This window comes from Nelumbo nucifera, chromosome 8, assembly GCF_055504915.1.
Source record: "Nelumbo nucifera cultivar China Antique chromosome 8, China Antique-T2T, whole genome shotgun sequence".
Taxonomy (NCBI): domain Eukaryota; kingdom Viridiplantae; phylum Streptophyta; class Magnoliopsida; order Proteales; family Nelumbonaceae; genus Nelumbo; species Nelumbo nucifera.
In genome coordinates, this window is record NC_142656.1 from 4,723,981 (window position 1) to 4,742,505 (window position 18,525).

At 38.2% G+C, this 18,525-nt stretch overlaps 2 protein-coding genes across 3 annotated transcripts; one reads left to right on the top strand and one right to left on the bottom strand.

Moving 5' to 3' along the window:
- Positions 1-3,672: 3,672 nt before the first annotated feature.
- LOC104600678 (protein IQ-DOMAIN 6-like) lies at positions 3,673-6,749 on the top strand. Its single transcript, XM_010263760.3, has 5 exons — positions 3,673-3,949; positions 4,061-4,306; positions 5,036-5,263; positions 5,417-5,530; positions 5,613-6,749. Exons 1-5 carry the CDS (start codon positions 3,884-3,886, stop codon positions 6,297-6,299), a joined length of 1,341 nt encoding a protein of 446 aa, XP_010262062.1. The 5' UTR covers positions 3,673-3,883; the 3' UTR covers positions 6,300-6,749.
- Positions 6,750-6,764: 15 nt separating this feature from the next.
- Positions 6,765-9,022, bottom strand: CYP711A1 (cytochrome P450, family 711, subfamily A, polypeptide 1). Of its 2 annotated transcripts, none has more exons than XM_088894030.1 (5): positions 8,688-9,022; positions 8,436-8,588; positions 7,454-8,231; positions 7,253-7,363; positions 6,765-7,177 (listed from the first exon to the last, which is right to left on the bottom strand). In XM_088894030.1, exons 1-5 carry the CDS (start codon positions 8,945-8,947, stop codon positions 6,830-6,832), a joined length of 1,650 nt encoding a protein of 549 aa, XP_088750156.1. In that variant the 5' UTR covers positions 8,948-9,022; the 3' UTR covers positions 6,765-6,829. The 2 variants fall into 2 exon arrangements, with proteins under 2 accessions (XP_088750156.1, XP_010262061.1); XM_010263759.3 differs by having other exon boundaries at positions 7,268-7,363; positions 8,688-9,015.
- Positions 9,023-18,525: the final 9,503 nt, after the last annotated feature.

An 18,525-nucleotide genomic window follows, 5' to 3' on the forward strand; every position in this document is an offset into this window, starting at 1 on the left:
TATGCCAACAAGGGTAGTTTCGACCATTGGATCGATTCAATGGCACTCAAATATCAAGGAAATGTGTCGCACCAAATCACCCATATGACAACTTCTTGAAGCGCCCTTCCAAACAGCACAAGATAGTAAACACTTCTCATTGCTGAGTTGGCAAGTGCCTTTAAACGCTATTTCTTGAAACGCCCACAAATTAGCCCAACCAAACAGCCAAAATAGAAAACATTTAAAGTGATGTTTATTAGATAAACACTTATCTAATAAACACCCCCTAAGAAACTCGATCGGAATAACATATACAAAGAGTTAGGGCTGTTTACGAATCGGGTTGGGTTGGTTTACTGGGGTTTTCCCAATCGACCCGACCTGGTCGGTTTACCTAAGGTGGAAACCGAAACCGATCCACTGATAGGCAAAACCGACCTGTTCGGTTTGAGTCGGGTTGGGTCGGCTTTTGGTTTTGCTCCTATACAAAAAGGAAAGAGAAGCCTAGAACTAGAAGGAAATTTATTTGACCATCATTTCAGCCATCTGAACTCAATTCAGAGTCCAAAATAAATCTTCATGTAAATTTGAATTAGTTGTTGTTCAAGAGTCCAAGATAAAACTGAATTCAATTCAAGTAAAGAATAAAATCAATAAATTCTTCATGTAAAAACAAGTGTCAAATAAGAAAAAAGTTATCAATAAAATAGAAAGTCAAACTGTTCTATAGAAAGAAGCCTGAAATATTTATATTTCAATAAACTTTTTAAGTTCTAATCTAAGTAAAAAAGGACACCTAATTCTAATTGTAATTGCCTAATTAGTTGCCTATTTGGTGTAAAAGACTATAGAAACTAGGATAGATACAATTTAGTTAAGTAGGAATTAGAACTCTAGAATACTAGTTAAGTAGGAACTAGGTAGAAGACTAATTGATTCGGTTCGGTTCAGGTCGGTTTTGGTTTTCACACAAGAAAACCGAAACTGACCCGATATATCGGTCTATGAATTTTCCCACCCGAAACCGACCGGTGCTAATGAAAACCCGGCCGACTCGGGTTGGGTCGGGTTGGCCCTTCTTATGAATAGCCTACAAAGATTTACACTCTGCATATTTGGTACTCGCCTAACACTTGGGAGTAGGTGGCTCTTCGTGTGAAAGTGGGTCTAGCTGGTCAGTCCAACTAGAATTAGGACAATATTGTCATATACTGAAAGCTCATTTCCAATCCTCAATTGGCCAATTGTTACACACCACATAAGCACGACTTGTGGGAGCCGTTTATCGAAGTTGGCATTGCCCACATATGGTGATTGCCCCAATCATGGTTTTCAAAATTGGATCGGACTGGACGGTCAAACCGGAAAAACCGGGAATCAATCACCTAATCGGTTCTATTTTCCTCAAAACCATTGATTTTGGTTAGCAAACCGCTAAACCGACTAGTTAATCGTTTGAACGGTTTTGACCATTTTTCAATTTTTTTATTTTTTTGTCAGAACGGGCTAGCCATTCAGATCAAGTGGTAGAACCGTTCAAACCGGTAATCGAACTCCTAACCGGTTCAATCACCATTTCTTTTTTAAAAACCATAACCCCAATAATATGACCACAACTGTTTCAAAAATCGGAAAAATACACTACACTTTACTGCAAAATTCTGAATTCCATTATAGACTTATAATAATTCAAAATATCCAACACACCACTCTAAACACAAATATCCACCCTTGTATTAACATCAGTTCTGAACTGGCACCTACCCCAACTGTTGTGTTGGATAGGGCTAAGACCTAATAACTCTGACGGTGGGCTGAAACAGTCATTCTCTCTTCGAAAATCGCCGTTCAATTGTAAAAAACAAAAAATTGTTTCCGAAGTCTCCCGCCTTCGCTGCCAGTTTCACGAATTCTGTCAAACTTCGAACCTCGAAGTTAACGTTAAGAGTCAAATGGACAGAAAAGCCCTCACCTCATGTTCTCCTTCACACATGCAAAGATTCTCATAACATACGATAAAGAGAAGCCCAAAAAAAAAAGGGTATCAAATAGTCAGGTACAGATTGTACTGGAGCACGCGCATGTCGTCCCCACCAATTCATCCTACCGTTCATGTCGTCCCCACCATGGCGTCACTTTCACTGAGAATTATACATTTGTCATTGCGGGTATTCAATCCAACTACTTCCTCCAAGTGGGACCACCATCTTTTATCCACCTTCCATTACATCCATAACAATAATAAGGTGGGCCCGGGCCCTATAGTCCTTCGCTACAGCCTACAGTTTGCCTTATTGCATTCCAGTTTTTTAAGTTGGTCCTTGTAATGATCTCTGTATTAATTTTTATTAACTTTCATTAAATCTTATTATTGATCAGAGTATAAAACATAATTTAAATTATACATTTTTTTCTCGTTCAATTTGGTGTTAATTTCTATTTTTCTTAGAGTTCTATAATAATTAATCATAGTAAAGAAAATTTATTTTTATTAATATAAATAAAACACAAAGTTAAAACTAACTCAGAAATGATAATAGAAATACAAACGTGCCATCCAATTTGATGTTATAAATAAATGATAATAAAAATTAAAATAGATGAAAACACACAAATGTATAAAAAATACAAAAAAATATATAAAGAACATTTGGACACATATCTAATATCATATATTTCATCATATTATACAAAAATATAAGTGTGACAAATAAGAATAACTTTTATAAAGATAAAAACAAAAAAAAATAAAAAACTTTGAAAATATATTATTTACTATCATCATCACCATCATAAAAAAAATTGATACATACAAAGCACGTGCACACTTATTAGTCAATATTAAATGTGTTTATGTTTTGTACTTGATAATAATAATAATAATAATAAATAAATAAATAAATAAAATTTATATTAATGATAAATACTTTAAATATAAGATTTAATAAGATAAAATACTAATTTATACCTTAAATATAAAATTGAATGAGAGAAAATTAAATGAAATGAAAAATATTAACTCAAAATTATATTTTCATCACTTACAGATAGAACAGGATTCAATTAAAATTAGAAAATAATTTAATAAAAAATTTCACACCCTCGTTATGAGTATTTGTTTTTATCTTTCTACCTAATAAACGTTACATTTCCTTTTCCCTTCCCATAGATTTTGAATTTGTATGTTTATTAGCCAACTACATCAGGTGAAAAGACAAAATTACTCCCCAGAAAAAGTCAATTTTGAAGATATTTTTGTCCTTTTAGGCATTGTACATCTTGCCACATTAATAGCGGAGTGCTACCCACTCAATAAAAATTTGGACGCGACCAGAGGCCAAAGCCCCAAACCACGCAGCCCTTTCACAAACAGACTGCTTACAATGTGGATGTGGGCCTCCACTAAGCTGGTGTATTATGGTCGACATGGGGGCCCAGATAATGGGGAACAAAAGATCAGCTCATCTGACTCGATAGATTTTTATCGTGTTGTTTTCTACTTTTCACGAAGGGAAAGTCTCGTGTCTTTTTATGATTTTCAAAATAGTTAGGGTACTTGCATGTAATATTTCATCAAACCAGGGGTATTAACTAACATCTTTCCACGCGAATCGAGCGGGATTAGTCCTTGGTTCCGTTGGTCTGTTTTTTTTTTGAATTTCAAAAATCAAACGGCTTTCTCGAGATGTCGAGAGATCTAAGGACACAAAACTGGACGGCAGTCTTTCGGTACTCTTTCCTTTCCCTCGCCATTACTGGTTTCTGTGTTCTCTCCGTTTTTTCTCTCGCTGATACAACGTTTTCGGGTCTTGCGGAGGAGAAACAAAAGCTTTATTTCTTCGAGAAGTAGGTTGTTGAGGTTTTAGAAGCTCTCTTCTTCTCGAACAAGAGATTTTCATTGATGGGTGCTTCAGGAAAATGGCTGAAAACTTTTATGGGTCTGAAAAAACCGGAGAAGGACGAACATGTAATCTAAACTCCTCACCATCTCTCTGGTTTCTGTCATTTGCATTTTGTTTGTGTGGCTTTTTCTGCTTATTTCTTACCTTTCGGTTTCTGGGTTTCATGATTCCTGCAGGAGAAAGTCGGCAGTAAGAGCCGGAAGTGGAAGTTGTGGAGGAGTTCTTTTGGTGACTCCGGATCTTCGTGGAAGGGTTTCAAAGGAGGGTCAAGAGCGGCATCGGAGGCTTCTGATTCTTCGTCAGTAGCTGATGCGTTTAGCATTGCAGTTGCCACTATTGTTAGAGCTCCACCTAAAGATTTCAGGGTAGTGAGGCAAGAATGGGCTGCAATACGGATCCAGACTGCGTTTCGTGGTTTTCTGGTAAACGGATTTGTTCCGTTTTACAGTTTCTCATTCATATTTTACTTTGGTTGAATTGAGTGAATCGTTGGATGCACGAATATATTAATGGGGAGAAAAGTGCGCCAAAGTCTATGCGCAATATCCTGAACTATCCAGTCAATGGCTTATTAATCATATATGGACTTCTTCCCAGCTGATATCCCTAGCCTTCCGTTGGTCGTACTGGTTTTATGTCTGTACTGGAAGGTAATCCTTAGCCTGATTTCTACGGTGGTAGCTCACTGTCATCTCCACTTCCCCGGAGGTTGCTTGTCAAAGCGCTCAGATTTCCTGTTGACGGGTTCTATCATTAATCGGCCAGTTACTTTGTAATCCAGGTCCCAGGATGTGTCAATTTAATGCATTCTCTCCTGAACCCCGAGCTCAGACCTTTGTTCACACTCCTTACCATTCCAAGTTTTCTGGTCATAAAGAAAAAAGAGCCTAACTCCTTAAATTTTAGTTTCAAAGCGTAAAGACTAGGAATTGGTAAAAAATTTGATGAACTTGTCGATTTATTAAGGTGACTTAATCCTTGATTCGGTGGCGTTCACTGTTCATTTCATCCAATTCTATTTTGTTCATTTTTTTCTTGTATATTTTCAAAAAGAAGCAGGCTAATTTAACAGCATAGCATTTAGTCTTTCTGGAAATGCAATAATTCTTCTTGGGATCCTCTTTTACATGGCGGATGTGGGATGGTTACAGGCAAGGAGGGCATTAAGGGCCTTGAAGGGTGTGGTGAGACTTCAGGCTCTTGTTCGTGGCCGGCAGGTGAGGAAGCAGGCCGCTGTGACACTGAGGTGCATGCAGGCTCTCGTTCGTGTTCAGGCGCGTGTAAGGGCTCGTCGTGTGCGTATGTCAATCGAGGGGCAGGCTGTACAGATGCTACTTAACGAACGTCGAAGTAAGGCAGATTTGTTGAAACAGGCTGAGGTTTGTCAATCTCTCCATTGACTGCATCATATTCTTTCAACCACTCATTTTTCTTTCATTCATTCATCTTTTCTTTTATATTAATCGGCATTTGAATTTTATCTTCAACTTAAACAAACTATTTCTCCCTTGGTTCTTTTCTACATTATTCAGGAAGGATGGTGTGATAGTCAAGGAACACTGGAAGAAATTAGATCAAAGCTGCAAATGAGGCAAGAAGGGGCCATAAAGAGAGAAAGAGCAATTGCTTATTCTCTCTCTCAACAGGTAATTAGTGGAGAGTCCGAAAAGCTAAGACCTTTATTTAAAAAAAAAATTGTTTTGATAATGCATTTGCTCTTGGTTACAGCAATGGAGATCAAACTCGAATCCAAACACGAAGGCCAATGGGTCATTGACTAATCTAAAGCATCACGAGGTAGATAAGAGCAGTTGGGGATGGAGCTGGCTAGAGCGATGGATGGCAGCAAAGCCATGGGAGAATAGATTGATGGAGCAGACACATGTTGATTCATCAGAGATGACGCCTTCTTCTAAAAACTGTGATGATTTAGTTGGGGCGCGCTCAAAATCTTCCGAACCAGGTTCTGTGAAAGTCAGGAAGAACAATGTTACCACCAGGATTTCTGCTGGACCTCCTCTAATTGGGCATGCTACACGTTCCTCGTCTGGCCCAAGTTCTGAATTTTTGTACGATCAGAGCTCACCATCCTCTTCTTCAATTTGCACATCTACAACTCCGGTGTCTGGAAACACCCATTTGGCATCGGGGAGAATTGAGGAGAGTAACAATAGTAGACCCAGTTACATGAACCTCACAGAGTCTACTAAGGCTAAGCAGAGGACAAGCAACCATTCTCATCATAGAGTTCAAAGGCAATCCATGGATGATTTTCAGTTTAGCAAGAAGTCAGCAGCATTTTCCAATGGGGATACGAGAAGCAGTACTGGTTCTGATCCTTATTCGATTAATTTCTCCAAGCCCATTTGCCTGCCAACACGATTGGATAACAACTCAATGAGCGTGAGGGAGTAGAAATGTATGTTGCTAAGAATCATGGTTTTATTGTTTATGCTCTTGCCTTTGGAGTCCAACATCTTGTTGTCCTGTGAGTGTGAAATCGCTGTTCATGTTGCAAGGAAGGATGCGCAGAACCAAATCAGGGATTGAGAAGGCGCTGAGATTTCTTCTTTGGCAGTTTGGCGTGTAATGTATATGCTTTCTAGCGAGAAATTGTTGTAGATTGAGACGATGCGTTTTTATATTTGTTTTGGGTCGGTTGATTTTTTTCTTTTTTTTTTCAATGAGAGTGATGCTTCTGGTGGTATTGTGATCTTTTTTAATTAACGCTTTTTATTTGCAAAATGATGCTTCTGGTGGTGTTTGGTGTTTGGGTTACTCAGTTGATGGAATGTAACTAAGCTTGTTTTATTGGTCAATGGTTACTTCTATTCAATGGGCCTAGATGAAGATTCTGCTGACAAATCCCAACTCAAGCTCTGTTAATCTCCTTTTACATTATATTTGAAGATAGAAACAAGTCTAGTGATCTGATAGACATTGATTTAATTAACTAGATGGATGCAAGGTCGTTTAATGACTCTGAGCTTTACACCATGCTTGAAGTTGAGAACAATTCCGTAATCAAGGGCCAAAGGTTTCTCCATGTTAGGGGAATGGCGAAACACGTATCGGCGATAGAGGTGAATCAGTGAGAGCTTTATCTCTTGTATCGCGAACTTCTTCCCAATGCAGGCTCGAGGTCCAATCCCAAAGGGGATGTGTGCATATGGATGTCTTTGCTTTTCTTCATCACAATCAGGATCAAATCTCTCGGGACAAAACTTTTCTGGCTCTGGGAAATGTTTTGGGTCTTTGGCTATTGCCCCAGGAGCTAACCAGACCCATGTGCCCTACACACATAATCAAACAAATATAATTCGTGTTGTGCAAAGCTTTGCTGAGAAAGAAGATCTGCATTATCATACCATCACATCTACTACCTTTGGGAGATGGTATCCTCCTAACTCTATTTCTCTTGATGCTTCCCTTGCAACTAAGGGCGACACAGTGTAGAATCTCATTGCTTCTTTTATTACCTGTGGAACAAACAATGGGAGATTGGGTTTGAATTTTAAGGAGCTGGTTAAATTAGTTCAGGGTTATAGATCTTAAATGACAGTCTTTACCTGATCAAGGTAAGGAAACTTGTGCTGAAGATCATGAGAAGTAGGTGTTACATCATGTGGGCCAAACCCATCAATCTCTCTGAATAATTTCTTCTCAACCTCTGGGTGTTCAGCGACCAGATAAAGGATTGAAGACAGGGTAAAGGATGTTGTGGCCGATCCAGCGAGCAGATGCTCATAAGCAAGTGCACTGATGTAGTCCGAGGTGAAGGCATTCTTTGGTACTGTCTCCGACTCCCTAGCTCTCAATATGAGCGATAAGAAATCCTTGGAGCCAGGCTCCTTCTCCTTCATTCTCTTTGCCACAATCCCATCGAGCCGTCGGCTCAACTTTTGGTTGGTTTGATCAACCTTCCAATCAGTTGTCCCCGGTATTCTCCTTAGGATTTGCCTGAAAGGCTCCTGAAGGATTGGAACCAACAGACCCAGTACGATTGAAAAGGAACCTGAAAGGTCCATTTTGAGAGCTGTGGTGGAGTAGATGTGTTGTTTGACGAAGTCCGAGACTTGATCATCACTGTGACCACCTTCATGAACGCTGCCAGCTGCTGACCGTGGTCTGGAGAGGCCAAAGTCGAAACCAAAAGCGGCTTTTCCGATGACATCAGTGGCCAGTTGAAGTGAAAGGTTAGAGAAAGTGATATCTTCCTCTTCAGATGAGGGGAGGCTTAGAGTAGCAGAGTCTATCACTGTTTGCATAGAGGGCAGCAAGTAGGACAGGTGGGAGGGTTGGTAGACAGATATTATGGAATTTCGCATGATGGACCATCTAGTGTCTCTGCAAGTGTAGTTCTATCTACTTGTGAGAATTAGTCATGGTAGCCAGTAGTCCAATGTTGTATTCACAGTTAATTTCGTTACAGCAGTTTCTATATAGAAAGAAAAAAGTTAACCAGTGCCCAATCCTAGCTGCAGGATTGGGCAGATGTTGAGACTAATTAACCAGTCAAGAGAAGTTATATCAAAGCATACATCACAGTACCTGGTAAAGAAGAGGCCCTTTTGATGAAGTGGGGAGGCTGAGATAGGGGAAGGTATGCTTCGGTTGCTGACATCCTTGAATTTCTTTATTCCAACCTCCCTACACAGTTCTGGGTCCGCTACAATCACAATGGGCTGCCTACCCATGTGGAACCTGCTCCATCCACATACCACAGATGGTAATCAATGGCGGAAGGCAAGTTAGAAAGAAAGGGAGAGGAAACAAGGACAACCCTGGGAAACGTAAACGTACCTGAAGATGGGACCATGGCGTTTGGCGAGGACACTGAAAACATCTGGGCCGTACTTGGCGAGCAGAGGAAGGTGTCCCACCAGAGGAACGGTGGGAGGGCCGGGTAGCCTTCTCACCCCCCAGTAGGGTGTGTACAAGTAGAGCAAAGCACCAGCAAGCAACGCAAGCATGGTGAGGATCAACGGTGAAATGGGCGGCAACGTTGTTAAAGGTATCGCTGCCCCGATCACCGGTTGAAGAGTATTTTCTGAGAAGGCCATTGAGACTTCTCTGAGAAAGAGAGAGAGAGAGAGAGAGAGAGAGGGTTTTAGTTATTGCAATGGTGGTTAATTGCATTTAAGGGAAAGCGGAAATGGTGGAATAGAGGGTGGACATCACTAGGGAACAGGAATGTTACAGTGATCACCATGATGTTAATTGCATTTAAGGGATGTTACAGTGATCACCATGATGTTACAGTCATAGACACTTGGTCTTTGTCGATGGGAATCATGGAAAGAAGCATCTTTTTTGTTTTCCTTGCACTTGATGATGAAAACTATAGAAAAATAGGCAAATAAGCTAGGCTTCATGTATATTATGGAAGGGGTATTTCAGTCTTGATCTCCTACTAACTCCCCTCTCTACTAACCCAATAAAATGATTCCAGCTGTTTTAATCATGTTAGTGGAGTCCGACTTTAGTGTAACAACTAACCAAGAGCTTAACCCCTCCGTTAAATACTCTTTTTAAAATATATCAATTCTTCAAACATTAATTAAAACTTTCTTAAAAAATAGAGATTTCATTTAAGCCTAATTTCTTCTTTCCCCATTCTCTTTCTTCTTCGTCTCTTCTCAGAAATCTTTTGTTCAGTGCTTGATCGTTAATATACAAAAAGTCCCTTTCAATATACAAATTCTCTCGTGCTACCTATCAATATTTGAATCTTCTGTTTCAGTTGTTTGCCCTGCCTCTAGAAGCTATCTGCTTGAAAATGAAGGTTTTCTATTTTACTACAAGTAACTTAAATTTTTCCCACAATCCAAAAACCATCTCAATATTGTTCATAAAAACATAAAAGTCATACTCTTCCCAACATCTTCGACGACAACAAGAACAAAAGAAAATCCAATGTGTAGGAGGAAATTGAATGTGTACAGCGTCCTTTGCAGAAGAACTCAGTTTGATCTTTATATGTTTTAAACCCACAACTTAAAAGCTGAGACAGTTAACAATTATTCATTGATCCTTGGAGAAATCGAAAACAAGCTTTCATTGAACCAAACAACGATCACGTTTCAATGAATATTATAAGTGGAAAAGAAAGCATGGGGAATTTGTGTATAATTAAAATAGATATTTTATTTTTATTTTTTTTCTAAGCCTAGGAAGGCAAATTCATGCATGGCAAAAGAGTTAGAGATCACCCAAGATTTTATTTTTATTTTTAGAAATATTTAATTAATGCATAAAGAATAGATGTTTCTTTAAAAGAGTTTCTAATGGAGGGATTAAGGTGTTTGGTGAATCGTTACAGCAGGTAGGATTTAGGGACAGCTGGAATCATTTTATTGGGTTAGTAGAGAGGGGAGTATAGAGAAGTTAGTAGGGGTAGGATTTAGGGACAGCTGGAATCATTTTATTGGCTTGTTGAAGGTGTCAATTGCTAAGATCTGGGGGACATTTATGGGTTTGGGGGATGGGTTACCCCCATTGTGTAGCCCCATAGAACCAAGAAAAAGGGCTGTTTGCCTGATTAGCAGGAATAAAGGGGCTGGGACTGGGAGTCTAAATAAAATGGTTGTGGGCGGGTTTGTTGTCCACATACAGTTCGGAGGATAGCATTATCACTGCTGAGTGCTGAAGACAATTAGAAGCTTGATTCCAGTGTGACATAATTAGATGGGCTATGATCAATTGACCATTGGTCTAGAGCTAGAGAGAGGAGACTAGAGGTAGTCCGGCCTGAAATGGGGTTTCTTGTCTTTGCCCATGGAAATCTGAAAACTGGGTTTGTCTGGGACTTAACTGCTAACTTCTCACACTAAGCATGGCTTACCTTAATTAGGCCTACTGGCCCAGCACCGGCCCGACCCTGAAATGAACACCCATAGGAGGACTTAAATCTCAAGAGGAATTGGCCCTTCACACTGGAAGAATCAAGGTGACTCTATTATCATGATGAGAAGAATTATTCCATCATACAATAGAGTATATTCACTTTTCCCTTCTTTGTCAAAGAAACGAGCTGATGTCTTTAAAAAAGCACAATAACTAATCTTAAACGCATGATGTTGTTCTTTGATTCCCTTATAGCTTTGTGTTAAGTCAGAATCACTTCATTGTTCAACAACCAAGTACTCACTGTCAGTTAGGGGTGAAACTTGGGTTGACCCTCACAATCCAACCAATAAAAAAAAAAAAAAAAACTTTGGATTTGGGCGGAGGTTAGAATGAGGGTTAAGATTTTAACATTATGGGGTGGGTCAGGGTTGACCTTGCCCTTAACCAATCCAGCCCGAACCACAGTGTTAGCTGGGTGAACCCTCTTGTTGAGTTATTTGGCATCCCATTGGAGTCCATTTTTCCATGTTAGAATAATTCCATTACTGGGATTTGATACATGAATCTGAATCTGAATTTACACTCAAAAGTAGTATTATTGAATACAGGATTTAACTAGCTTTTCACACCAAGTGTTGTCTGTCAATGCATGTATCTACATAGAATGAAAGGACGGCCTATCTCTATGATCAGACCAGAGCACTAACACTGAAAACATAGTGCTAATCCAAAAGTGTGCTCTATGAAATACCGTGAGATAAAAAAATTGATTTTAAGTTATTAATAAATTCCACTTTTGCCCAAATTCTAGGGAATTGATTTGATACTTTCCTCAGGGAATTTCTTACAAAGGCCTGTAGAATTGTCCCACACCCTAATTGCTATGTCCTCTCCGCCTCTTCAACTCTTGTTTATCAGTTTTTTTTTTCTTTTTTGGTCAGCAAAATTGTTTCTTAATCAGTTATCCTGCAACATAAACAAGCAACAACGACAAGAAAGAAAATAGAACTCAATTTAGGCATTAAAGTTGAACAAAAGGAAATTCTTTATTTACGATTGAGAACTGACCCAAAGGAAATTCTTTATTTAAGGACTTTCTTTTTCTAATTTGAATGAGACAGAACGGGGTAGCTACAATTTAGTTTAGGCAATGGATGAACTCTTGTCTAGAATTAAAGTCGGGCCCCAATTATAGTACTGAGAAAATAGGGCCGTGTCTGGCCCTTACTGTTTATAACATCCAACCAATGGAGTATTGATACTTTGATCATTGCTTGGGATGTTTGAAAGTTGAAACTGTATTCTTCATCAGAATAAATATTACCTCTGAACTATCAAACACATGGCATGTTTGGCTGAACTGACAGCCTTGCCTTCAACTCGGAGAATATCATCTTGCCGTTGTCTCAAAAGATAAGAGTCACCTCAGTGACATATAAGACCACCTTGGACCTCTCAACTCAACTCGTACGTATGAACTTTACCGACCTCTGAGAAGACCTCCTTACTGAGACAGCTCCCACTTCCTAGCAAGTGGGAGCTCCCTTGCAGGCGAGTTCCACACTCCAACACTTGTCTATCAAGTGATCACCAAGTGGCACATGCAACAAGACCATCAACACGTAAGGTAAACCTGCCAGGTAGCCGATCTCGGGCCCATTTCATACATTAAAGACATGAACAGATCACCACAACATGTCATAACTATGCACCAAGTGACTAATGCATGTTATAGGTGGCTAAACAAGTAGTCCTGATTAGGTTTCTAGTGCCCGGGTTGGATCTTAGGTGTCTTGACCGGATACCAGTTGGCCTGAGTTGGTCCACAGATGTCCGAACTGAGCACTATGTGGCTGAGCTCGAATAACAGGTGTCTTAACAAAGCCCCATGTGTCTTATCCGAGCTCTACCAAGGCAAAGCAAGATCCAGGTGTATCAAGACTCAAGCTACAATAGGCGTCCTATGTTTGTTTGACACATACACACTCTAACAGGTATCCCGAACCCTATTTAAGGGGCAGGTTAACATTCATTTCATACTTTATGACTCACTGAATTCTCAACCACCCTCTGGATAAATCGGTTTTCTAACTTGACCGTCAGAGCTACAAGCCAAGGATATCACCCCAAGCCCTCTAACCTCGTTTCCTCCTTACAAGATCCATCTGAGCTCTTCCAAAGACTTGAACACTTTTCGATGGCATCAATTCTTATCATGATATTTGATGCCAAAGGGATAATGTGGGCTTGGGCCATGGTAAAATTGAAGGAATAACAAGAACAATAAAACAATTTTCCAAAATTATTGCATTGTTACTAAAAAAGTGGAACAATTTATCTCTTCTATTTAAGACCTACAGTGTTCATCCAAGATGTGTACTGTATCATGCTGAGTGACAATGAATATCTTAAGATTATGGAAAAAATTCCACGTTAATATCCTGAACTTTGGAGTAGTGTCAAATTACTATCCAAACTTTTGAATGTGTCACTACAACATCCAAATTTTCAAAAAGTATCAATTTAGTCCCTACGTTGTATCCAAATTTTCATTGCCAAACTTATATTGCAATTTAAATTGAGCATGAGAACAATTAGGCTATGTTTGATTTGAAGAAAAGGTAGGAAAAGGTGGAAAAAACTAAATACAGCCTTTCACAACAATCGAGAAAAAGACAATAGGAGCACACAACAAGTGGAGCCAATTCGGTAGTCTTCGAGACCAAACAAAGGTTCCCACCCCAATTACTCTTAAAAGTAGTTTCCATCAAGCACTGAACAATTTTTCTTTTTATTAAGCTCAATTTGGAAGGAGTAAAAATATAAATATGTATTGTATATATATTTGTATTCTTCTAAATTGAACCTGAAGTGTGCAAATATAAATATACAGTACAAACCCCTATATACTGTATTGATAAATCTTAAATCTGTGTAGTACATATTTATATTTGCACTCTTCCCAAACAAAAGTTAAGGTGGTAGTTCATCCTGGCTTTAACTCTGGAAAGGTAACTCATCACATTGTTGTCTTGATTCTTTGGTTTTTTCTTATTTTGATTGATTCTTCTTCCTGTTATGGTGATATTTGTATGGTTATCAAAACCATGGATATCAAACCATGAAAAGGTGATAGTTGTATGGTTATCAAAACCATGGTTTGAGCGTTTGATTCGAATTGATAGTTCAATTTGACAATAAAAATTAAAAAAAATAATAATTAAAAATAAAAAACAGCTAAAATTGTTAGGTGAATCAACGGTTCGATCGCCCAAATCAATGAATCGTTAATCGATTCAATGATTTTTGGCACTGACTGAGTTTGAGATAAAACAGAACCGAATCAACGACAGTTTGACAATCATGATCAAAACCTGTCATTTATGCAATGAATATAAATGTTGGTTATGCATGGATAATCTAATTATATGTCTGTTTTGTCCCCAAAGTTGATTAATTAGTGGCTTATGTCCTATCCTGAAATATACATTCTCTAGGTAGTTATTGGACATCTCTGTCATTTTCAAAATAAAAAAAAAAAATAAGAAATAGAGAGAGATGGAGATAAAGACTTGACATTCTTCTTTCAAAAATTGTGACTGGTGACCCAACTGAATTAACACTGTCTCCTGAAATGCATTTTGTACATAATTAATTGTTGGACGTATCTCTCTTTTCCATTAAAGAAAAAAAGAAAAGAAAAAAGGGAACGTGATTTAAAATACTTCGGACTAGGATTGAACTCCTAACACTATGGGCGTGAGGTCCCAAGAGAGACCAATTACTCTGAGCAATAGTATCATATCCAGACATCCGTGTGCCCTATGACCCAATAGGTGAGATGGTCACTCGGTATACCTTTGAATGTGGAGGTATAGGAATAGCTCCGTGTATTTATAGCATGGTTTTTAAAACTCATCCGGAGATCGAATCGGTCAGCGATCCGGTTATCGGGTCTAACAGTTGGCTTGGTCTGACAAAAAATTAAAAAAATTTTAAAAAAATAAAAAGTGGTCAAAACCGTTTGAACGGTTTGAATGCTTAACTGCCCAGGTCAGCAGTTTACTGACCAAGTTAACAATTTTTTAAAAAATCTTAGTTTTGGGGGAAAATAGAATCGGTCACCTGACCAATTTCCGGTTTTTCCAGTCCAACCATCCAGTCCAGTCCAATTTTAAAAATCATGATTTATAGGGTTTCTGTGGTAAAGTCGGTGGCTCTCGTATGCACGTGTTCTGTCTCCATCCCTTTAATCCCCCTTTATTGTGTGATTTGTATATTAAAATAACATTGTCTTCAAGGAAGATTAGTGAAATGGTGTAGGGTAATTCCATTCATCATATTCCTGGTAGCAAAATTTTCAATTCTCTTTTTTGTTATTTAGACTACTTTTACCTTTAGGATCCGTTTGATTTACAGGAATAAGAGTTTAAATTCATTCTGATTCCAATTATTTGGTTGAATGGAATTGGACCCATTCTTATCGGAATAGACCATTCTGATTCTATTTAAGGGAATGACTATATTTTTCCTTTTTCTTAGAAATGAAAATCGACCATTGTTATCTCAATTCCAATAAACAAATGTTATCATAATAAACAAATGTATTTCAAAAGAGAAAACTAATATGAATTTGGCCTTAAAAAATTATATCCACACACCAAAAAGCAAGAAAGGTTGGTAGGCTGTCGTAGCGTGATATATGAAATATGATAACATATATAGGGTTAGGTTATTCTTATGGCCAAAGCTTTTGGGAATGAGCATTAATTGGTTCATGGTCTCATCAAGATCGAGACCCATCCTTTAATTGAATTCGCCCATTACTCGCTATGAAGATTAGACGGGGTAAAGATAAAAATCAAGGGGTTTTCATAGTTCAGTCCACCCCAAATTATTTCAATTTGGAACATCATGATGAGTGTTGTTATCAGTCATCCACCATCATCCGGGCCCACGATATGACAGAAGGGACAACATTTTGATTTTAATTAGTGTATAAGGTGAGAGAAGTGAGAAAGGAGCGAAGACTGCGTACAAACTTCACTTCGCCGACGCCTCCCATCGGGATGGTTGTTGGATATGCACCGAGAAAAAAATAATAATAAAGAATAAGAACCCGTATGCTTCATACGAATAGGGGTTTGGAATTAGAATTAGAATTAGAATTAGAATGGGAATGAGTTATTTCAATTCCAGTTGTTTGGTTGAGTAGAATTAGAATCCTATTCTTATTCTTGCTGGAATGGTATTTCTTCATTTAAGAAAATGGCCATTTTTTACCATTTTCTTAAAAATGAAATCTTATTCTTACTGATTCTAATTCTCATTTTTATTCCTGTTTGAACTAAACAAATTATAGGAATAGATAATTTTTATTCTGACTACAAACCAAACAGACCCTAAATTGTAGGAGTATATTTCTTTGATGCAACGACCTGGAGCTGATTTTTTGCTTTTATTTCTGCTCGTTCACCATGAGGCCATTGAATGGGAAACACTTTACCGTGTTTATCAATGGATTTTGGAGCCAATCACTGTTTTGAAAGATGGGAGCTCGTCCCCATCAAAGAAAGGAAAGCCCATGTGAAATCGTTTGCACAACCCACGCACTCTCTCTTAAAGTTGAATAGTGCTTGGGCCATGGGCTTCATTACATTGCATGACTGAACGATCCAATCCAATCCCCGGACTATCCTGCCACAGTAATGTGATCTCCTTTTTTTTTTAAAGTAGGATTAAGGATTGTTCTTGTTTTGATATTTGACATCTGAAACTTATAATAATTATTTTAAGAGGTGAGATTTCTTCTATCAATATTAACTTTAGCGGAATCATTGAAAAGTCTCTATTGACTTTAATAATTTTTTAGATTTTCAACAAATTTCCTTTACATCTACACCAACTTTCTACCTAAAGACACTCTTCAAATCTGAAACTTGTGCTTTCATGGCCCAGCCATAGCTAATCTCAACCACAAACCATTCAAATGGTGGATTGGCAAGCCATATTTGCTTTGCTATTAGTTGTTTCCACTATCACACACTAGTGAGTAGCCACCACACTAAACAAAACTATGTTGTTTCTACATTATTTATGGGTAAATTACAAAGATGCCTCAATACTACGGGATCAATGACAAAATACCCCTCTACTTTCATTTGTAACAAAGGTCCCTCTTCATAATTCAAGGGGCATGAAATGAAATTTTGAAAATGACGAAAATGGGCAAAGTCATCTCCTTTTTGTTGGACGTTGTTGCCACTATCTCATTGACGAAGAGTTTTCAGCATGCCTATCGCTGAATATAGAACAATCTCTAACAATACAAAAAAAATCATTCGCATATTTTACGCCCTTGTTGGAGAAGAAAGGTATTTTTATCACTGTTGCTAGAAAAGAAGAACCTATTTTAATCAAAAAATGTTCTAGGGGGTTTTGTTGCAAATGAAAGTAGTTACTTGTAATTTACCCTTATTTTTTCCCCCAACAAACTGCAATATTGATCGTGGCAATTTAATCGAACAAGAGGAATGCATTGTTGCCATACAACAATACAAATGCATTTGTACTCTTTTCGAACAAGAGGAATGCTTTGTTGCCATACAACAAGAGGAATGCATTTGGAAGGAGTACGAATGCAAATATGTGTTTTGTATTTTCCCTAAAACCGGATTTTTGTCAAAAAAAATGTTGATTTGGTCAACAAACCGCTGACTAGGGCGGTTGAACCGTTCGATGGTTTTGATTATTTTTTATTTTTTAATCTTTTTGTCAAAATGGGTCAATCATTCGGTTCGAACAGTCGGACTATTTGACACAGGAACCAGACCCTTGACCAGTTTGTTGTCTGGGGTCGGTTTTAAAAATCTTGTTCCAAACTGGGCCTTAGTATTTAACATAAACCTTAGGGGGAGGTTTAAGTTTCTGCTGCAACCAGTATATTTTCATTCATGAGAGATGTTCCATAACCCTACTCACAATACATTGTTGCCATACAACAGAAACATTTTCTATATTTGTATGTTCTCATTCATGGGAGATGTTCTTATATGCAGGGCTGCAAGTGAAGTGAGGAGAATGTGAGGACCATTACCATTCTGTGAGGAGAAAATTTGGATTCCCAAATGAGTCACCATCAATTGGTGAGCTCTGATTGACTAATATATAACCCGTCTTGTTGGTTGGAAGTCGCAGCAAGCTAGCTTGTCCCAGCCCCAAAATTAGGGATGCCAGTGAATCGGGTTTAGTAAGGGTTGGGCTTTATCCCAAACCCAACATGAATTTCTTCCGACTTGAACATGTTGCTGTTGGCAGCCGAAAGAAAATTACAAAGATCTAAGGGACACCTCTGCCCCAAGAATCAGCTAATTAAACTATTAAAGCATTAAGATGAAGATGAAATCCAAAATAGGCTCTTTCTCTGAGATGTAGTTCCAACGGCCCACAATTTTCAAGCAGTCAGCAACCAGTGGGATAGCTTTTTTGGCTAACTATGCTAACAACATTAACGCTACATTTGGCATTCCTTATTTTAAGGAAGGATTTATCTTTCTTTTTTTAGTTAAAATTCCCTTATGAACACTATTTTTTTTTATTTCAAAAAAGAGATAGATGCTTAAAATAAGAAATGCCAAATACAGTCTAATAGAGATACCAATTGATCCCACTTTAGTCAATAAAATTCGCCCCGTTGTACTCCTTGCCCACAACAGTAGGAGATATGGCCCCCTTAATTTTTATAGGCATCAAAATTGATTTTAATCTCTTGGTCTTGTGGAGGAAACCGCAT

Coding starts and splice junctions, on each gene's coding strand:
- LOC104600678 (XM_010263760.3), top strand. CDS start 3,884: ATGGGTGCTTCAGGAAAATGGCTGAAAACTTTTATGGGTCTGAAAAAA. Junction 3,950..4,060: donor AACCGGAGAAGGACGAACAT/GTAATCTAAACT, acceptor TGATTCCTGCAG/GAGAAAGTCGGCAGTAAGAG. Junction 5,264..5,416: donor ATTTGTTGAAACAGGCTGAG/GTTTGTCAATCT, acceptor TACATTATTCAG/GAAGGATGGTGTGATAGTCA.
- CYP711A1 (XM_088894030.1), bottom strand. CDS start 8,947: ATGGCCTTCTCAGAAAATACTCTTCAACCGGTGATCGGGGCAGCGATA. Junction 8,589..8,687: donor CGCCATGGTCCCATCTTCAG/GTACGTTTACGT, acceptor TGGATGGAGCAG/GTTCCACATGGGTAGGCAGC. Junction 7,364..7,453: donor AGTTTCCTTACCTTGATCAG/GTAAAGACTGTC, acceptor TTTGTTCCACAG/GTAATAAAAGAAGCAATGAG.